This window comes from Cebus imitator, unplaced genomic scaffold, assembly GCF_001604975.1.
Source record: "Cebus imitator isolate Cc_AM_T3 unplaced genomic scaffold, Cebus_imitator-1.0 Scaffold260, whole genome shotgun sequence".
NCBI lineage: Eukaryota > Metazoa > Chordata > Mammalia > Primates > Cebidae > Cebus > Cebus imitator.
Window position 1 is genome coordinate 1,981,544 of NW_016107575.1, and position 5,853 is coordinate 1,987,396.

At 35.8% G+C, this 5,853-nt stretch overlaps 1 protein-coding gene across 7 annotated transcripts in view; it reads right to left on the bottom strand.

Annotated features, from left to right (window-relative positions):
• Window positions 1–5,853, bottom strand: part of BRAF (B-Raf proto-oncogene, serine/threonine kinase) — a 203,603-nt gene that overhangs the window by 74,124 nt on the left and 123,626 nt on the right. For all 7 annotated transcript variants that reach the window (XR_001816831.2, XM_017499757.2, XM_037728266.1 and 4 more), the window contains one exon: window positions 5,435–5,537. Coding sequence is in view for 6 of the 7 variants with exons in the window: in XM_017499757.2 (XP_017355246.1) it covers window positions 5,435–5,537 (103 nt within the window). In the remaining variant the exon portion in view is untranslated. The remainder of the gene's footprint in view (window positions 1–5,434; window positions 5,538–5,853) is intronic.

The following is a 5,853-nucleotide window of genomic DNA, read 5'->3' on the forward strand; positions in this document are numbered from 1 at the left end:
AGGCTGGAGTGCCGTGGCACACTCTTGGCTCACTGCAGTGTCCACCTCCCAGGTTCAAGTGATTCTCCTGCCTCAGTCTCTGGAGTAGTTGGGACCAGAGGTAGGTGCCACCATGCCTGGCTAATTTTCCTATTTTTTTTCAGTAGAGACAAGGTTTCACCATGTTGGCCAGGCTGGTTTCAAACTCCTGACCTCACGTGATGCATCCACCTAGGCCTCCTAAAGTGCTGGGATTACAAGCACGAACCACTTTGGACAGCCTGTGTCTTCATTTTTAACAGAAAAGTTTAAAAAGTAAAAAAGAAAAAAATTTTACAAATAGAAGAAAGCTTATAGAATAAGCATATAAATAAAATATTTTCATATAGCTACATGTTTGTGTTTTTAAACTCTTGAAATTGTTATTTCAAAAGAGTCAAAAAGTTAAAAAAACCCTTAATTTACTGTAAACTTTTTACTTTATAAACTTATTATTGAAAAGAAAAATTTTAAAAATAAACTGTTAGCCTAAGGGTATAGTGTTTATCATAAAGTCTACAGTAATAGTAATGTCCCACACCTTCACATTCACTCATCACTCACTTACCAGAGGAATTTCCAGTCCTAAAAGCTCTGTTCATGTTAGGTATCCTACACAGGGATACCATTTTTGATCTTTTATACTGTATTTTTACTGTATCTTTTCTATGTTTAGATACACAAACTTCCCATTGCGTTATAATTACCTATAAAATTCAGTACAGTAATATTCTGTACAGGTTATTAGCCCACGAGGAATAGGCTCTACTATATAGCCTTGTTAGGCTACACCATGTAGGTCTCTGTAAGTACGTAACAAAATCACCTATGGATGCATTTCTCAGAACATATCCCAGTCACTAGGCAATGTGTAACTATATTTAGTAATATGGAAATAATCACCAAAAGACCTTAAAACAGAAACAATTAAAAATTAAGTGATTTCCTCTAGAGTGGAATTGGGTGTGGGAGGGAGAGAGAATATAAACTACATAATAGCTAAAACTACATAATAGCTAAAACAAAAACAAAATAGCTGACGGAATCAGAATCCCTGATCTGTGGTCCAAAAACATAATGGTTAACTTTGCATAAAAATGTAAAAACAATTATTTATAAAAGATAAAACTAGTAATAATATGAAAGTCAAAACAACTCTTCCTAAACTTATTAAAAAAAATAAGGAAAAGAAAAATCACCTAAAAGACAATAAGATCTATTTTTTCTAACAAATGATCAATTTCTTAGAGGATTAGAATATTTGAGCCACGTAAACTTATTTGTGAACATTTCTTTATGTGAAACTTAAAAGGCAACAAGTAAGAATTCCATGTCAAAGGCAAATGATGTACAACATGAGTCACATAACCGAAGTGCACTAGGGAGAATCCACCCTACTAAAGCCAGAAATTGCTTAAAATATATTTATCCTGTGTATATAATCGTAAGAAAAAACAAGAATAAATGCACAGCAAAATGTTAACAATGGCTATTTCAGAGTGGCAAGAGCATGGGTGACTTCTATTTCATTATTTGTTGTTTGCTCTACATTGTATTTTTTTTTTTTGGAGATGGAGTCTTGCTCTGTTGCCCATGTGGTTGGAGTACAGTGTCAGGATCTCGGTTCACTGCAACCTCTGCCTCCTGGGTTCAAGTGATTCTCCTGCCTCAACCTCCCGAGTAGCTGGAACTATAGGCATGCAACACCGAGCCCGGCTAATTTTTGTATTTTTTGGTGGAGACAGAGTTTCACCATGTTGGCCAGGCTGGTCTTGAACTCCTGACCTCAAGTGATCTGCACACCTTGTCCTTCCAGAGAGCTGGGATTACAGGCATGAGCCACCAAACCCAGCCTCTACATTCTTAATTCATTTTTGATTTTCAGAGGTTTTTTTTTTGAGACAGAGTCTCAAAAATTTTTTTAGCTTTTTTTAGTTTTATCTTTTATAAATAATTGTTTTTACATTTTTATCCAAAGTTAACTCACCCAGGCCGGAGTGCAGTGGCACGATCTTGGCTCACCACAACTTCTGCCTTCTAGATTCAAGCAATTCTCCTGCCTCAGTCTCCTGAGTAGCTGGGACTACAGGCATGTGCCACCACGCCTGGCTAATTTTTGTATTTTTAATAGAGACAGAGTTTTACCATGTTGGCCAGGTTGGTCTCAAACTCCTGACCTCATGATCTGCCCACCTGGGCCTTCCGAAGTGCTGGGATTATGGGCATAAGCCACTGCGCCTGGTCAGTTTTGCAGAGTTTTAATCACGAAAAATAGTGAGAAATATATTTCACATTATAAGCCCACATATAACTGTATTCACATAGCAATACTTACCCTGACGATATAAAATACAAATTAGAACTTTCTAATTGATTCTACTACATGTAAATGTTTTTTATGATACAATCAATAGTTTTCAACATCAAAAGTCTATATATTTTTTTTGACAGGGTCTTGCTCTGTTGCCCAGGCTGGACTATGGTGGTACAATCATGACTCAGTACAATGTGTGCCTCCCAGGCTCAAGTTATCCTCCCACCTCAGGCTGAGTAGCCAAGGCTATATAGGCCCACACCGCCATGCCCAGCTAATTTTTGTATTTTTTTGTAGAGATGAGGTTTTACCATGTTACCCAGGCTGGTCTTGGACTCGGGCTCAAGGGATTATAGACGTGAGCCTGTGCCCAGCTAAAACTCCATTTTCAGCATACATTTATTTATACATTCTGTTCCATTAAAAATAGAAAGTTACTGAAAATATTTCAAGAAAATTACATCCTGATACATAATACATTCTGGCTTTTTGAGGACATTTAGTTTTGAAAGTGGCTCTTATTTTTTGCACCTTTTTTCCTATGTATCACTTTCTAGGGGATACAAAACAGGTAAATGCCTATTTCTAATTGTGTGCTTTTTCCATTTGTCTCTGGATATACAAAAAATTTAAAAATCTTTAAAAATTTTTATGTGGCCATTATTTACCAAACCAAGTAGGTAGGAGCCCAAAACATCTGAAGGAAAGAAAACATATGGATATGCATTTTCTCATAAATTTTAGGCAATATATGCTTGTGTCTGTAAGTATACTTTTATCAATAAAGATGAGCACAGGAAGATTTCTCTTTCTTTTGGGTCACAGCTTACACTTAAACTAGAATCTGAGTATACATAAATATGTATGGTAAATTAGTGAGAAGCACAGTCCAGGCAATTTGCATGCATTAATGTGTAAAGTGTGAGGCTGTGTGAAGGAAGACACTGAGTGTCTGTAGAATAAGGATAAGGGCTGGATACGTAACAGACATTTCAAATCTTGCTTCCCCATTTCCCAGCTCCCAAGGACTCTTGTGATATAGAGAAATACTGAAGGGATTGCTTTTATAACTGACTCTATGAAATCATGAGGCATAAACAGCACTCCCTGAATAGTCAAGTGAAATCCAAGACAGCTAAGAACACTCTTCCTTTCTAAGCAGAACACAGTTTTTTCTTCTTGCCTCTATATGGCACTCAGAGCAATCATTCTAACACACAAATCTAATCACATTTCTCCCCATGCTTATGACTATTAAATTTCTAATTGTTTTACAGAAAGTCCAAATCTTCAATATAGCTTACAAGGATTTTCAGGAGCTACCCATAACTCTTACTCTACCCATAATATTGTTAATAATCCACTCTTCAACCTTATATCATCGATTCTGAACTTCTTTCAAAACTTTCAAAGGTAACATGCTTTCTTGCTGTTCCCTCTGTCTAGAGCGCTCTTTACTTGCTATTTATTTCCTCATCCATCAGGCCTAAGCTTAGATATTTCTGCCTCTGGGAAACTTTCCTGACTCCTCAAAAGCCAAGTTAGGAATCTCTGTGCATCTACAGAACTTTAGACATTCATAGCAATTATGAATGTTATGAAAATTTATTAAATCTTCTCTCTAAGGCAGTGACACTGTCTTATTCACTGTCATATCCCCAGGTAAGATAAGGTATTGGCAAAAGGAAAGTTCTCAATAAGACTTTACTGGCAGGTCTCTAACTGTGGGTGAGAATTTCCAAACTCTGGAATCAATCTGCGATTTGCTTTCACTATCCTTCTGTGGCAAGGACCTTCCTGAGGCACCATTTTAATACTATTTTCTCACACTTAGCAACTTAGGTTTTCTTTTATCTCCTCATATCCAATTTCTAGATTATTAAGAAATACGTTAGTAATCACTATGAAATGTATGCTCAACTGTTTTTGGATTCTTAAGAACTTAAATAAAAATCTTAAGATTTACCCACTTAAAATTCAGCATGTTAAAAAAATGAATAATGAACTTCCTAGCTTATTATAAAATTATCTGCTGCACAGTAAAATCTGATTGACATTAGGTGTATCTTACACTTGTCCAAAAAATGCCTTACAGAAACACAAACCTGATTTCATTATTCACTACTAATGGAGGCTTGAAAGCATAAACCCCAAAGGAAATAATCTAATCAATCATCTGTTTTAAGGGCCCGGCTGAATTAATCACCAAGACACATGGGAAAACACTTGATGCCTAAAGGGTAGCAGTAACTATCCACCTAGAAAAAACTCTGGTCAAAATTCCATATATAGAGAAAAGTAAGAAATGTCTTCCTGACTTAGAGACAACTTTTGGCTTCTGCCTACCAATTTAGAGGATAGGTTCTCCAGTTCTCCGTAGATCCTCATCTCTAAAATAGAAAGGTCCTACATTCTGGGACTTATGCTGGTGACAGGTGATACTATGATTTTGCTAGGTTCTAGCAAATGCAAAAACCAGACAAAGAAAGAAGTCTCAAGGAGAGTTTAATACCCAGCTATTCTACTTCCATTAATCTATCCTTCAGAAACACAAGGGTTTGTACAAGGGTGTCACGATATATGCAGAAAGACCCTGTATAGCCCTATATGTAACAGATTTTTTAAAACATAAAAACTTAAATGTCTATCAACAAAGAAATAGATAAATATACTGAATTCCTACTCTTATGAATTATTACACAACCATACTAAAATAAAGCCAGGTGTACAAAAAAAGCAAATAATATCACATAGCATGGCTCCATTTTTGGTTTAAGAAAGGGAAAAGGAATGAAGGGAAGGAAGAAAAAAGGAAAAAAGAAAAAATGGTTTACAGGTATAAGCACGTTTGTGTACACAGAAAAAAATGTGGAAGACAGAACAATAACCTGTTAATCTACACAAATGTTGGCCTCTAGGAGAATATTTTCACTTTTTTAATTTGGCATACTTTTGCACTATTCAAAAAGTATTTTCTTTTAGCAAGGCATACATACTGCTTTTTAAAATATTACTCATCCATATTTCACATTCCCTAAATAAAAATGCATTCATTAAAATTTGAACATTTTTGACATTCCAAAAAAATGTAAAGATACATACAAAGTTGTGTGTTGTAAGTGGAACATTCTCCAACACTTCCACATGCAATTCTTCTCCAGTAAGCCAGGAAATATCAGTGTCCCAGCCAATTGGTTTCTTCTCTCTGAAAAATGTAGACACAAGCCTTTCTTGGTTATTACACCTAAAAATATTCATATACCTTATGCTGAAGATATGAACATTGGTTATCGAGGGGCTAGTAACAGTGAGGGAGGTTTGGCTCCCTAGTAATCCATCGTTAGAAATTTAAATGGCAATAAATTAATTTTTAAGTTTACCCCAAATAAATGTATCAGTCTTGGACAAACAGCAGGGTAAAGAGATGTACTCTTTTCTTCAAGTCAGCTCCAGAAAAGACCTACAACAGCAGAAAATGGATTGTTCCTGGGGTTCCCCCCCAACAAAAAAAAAAAAAAAAA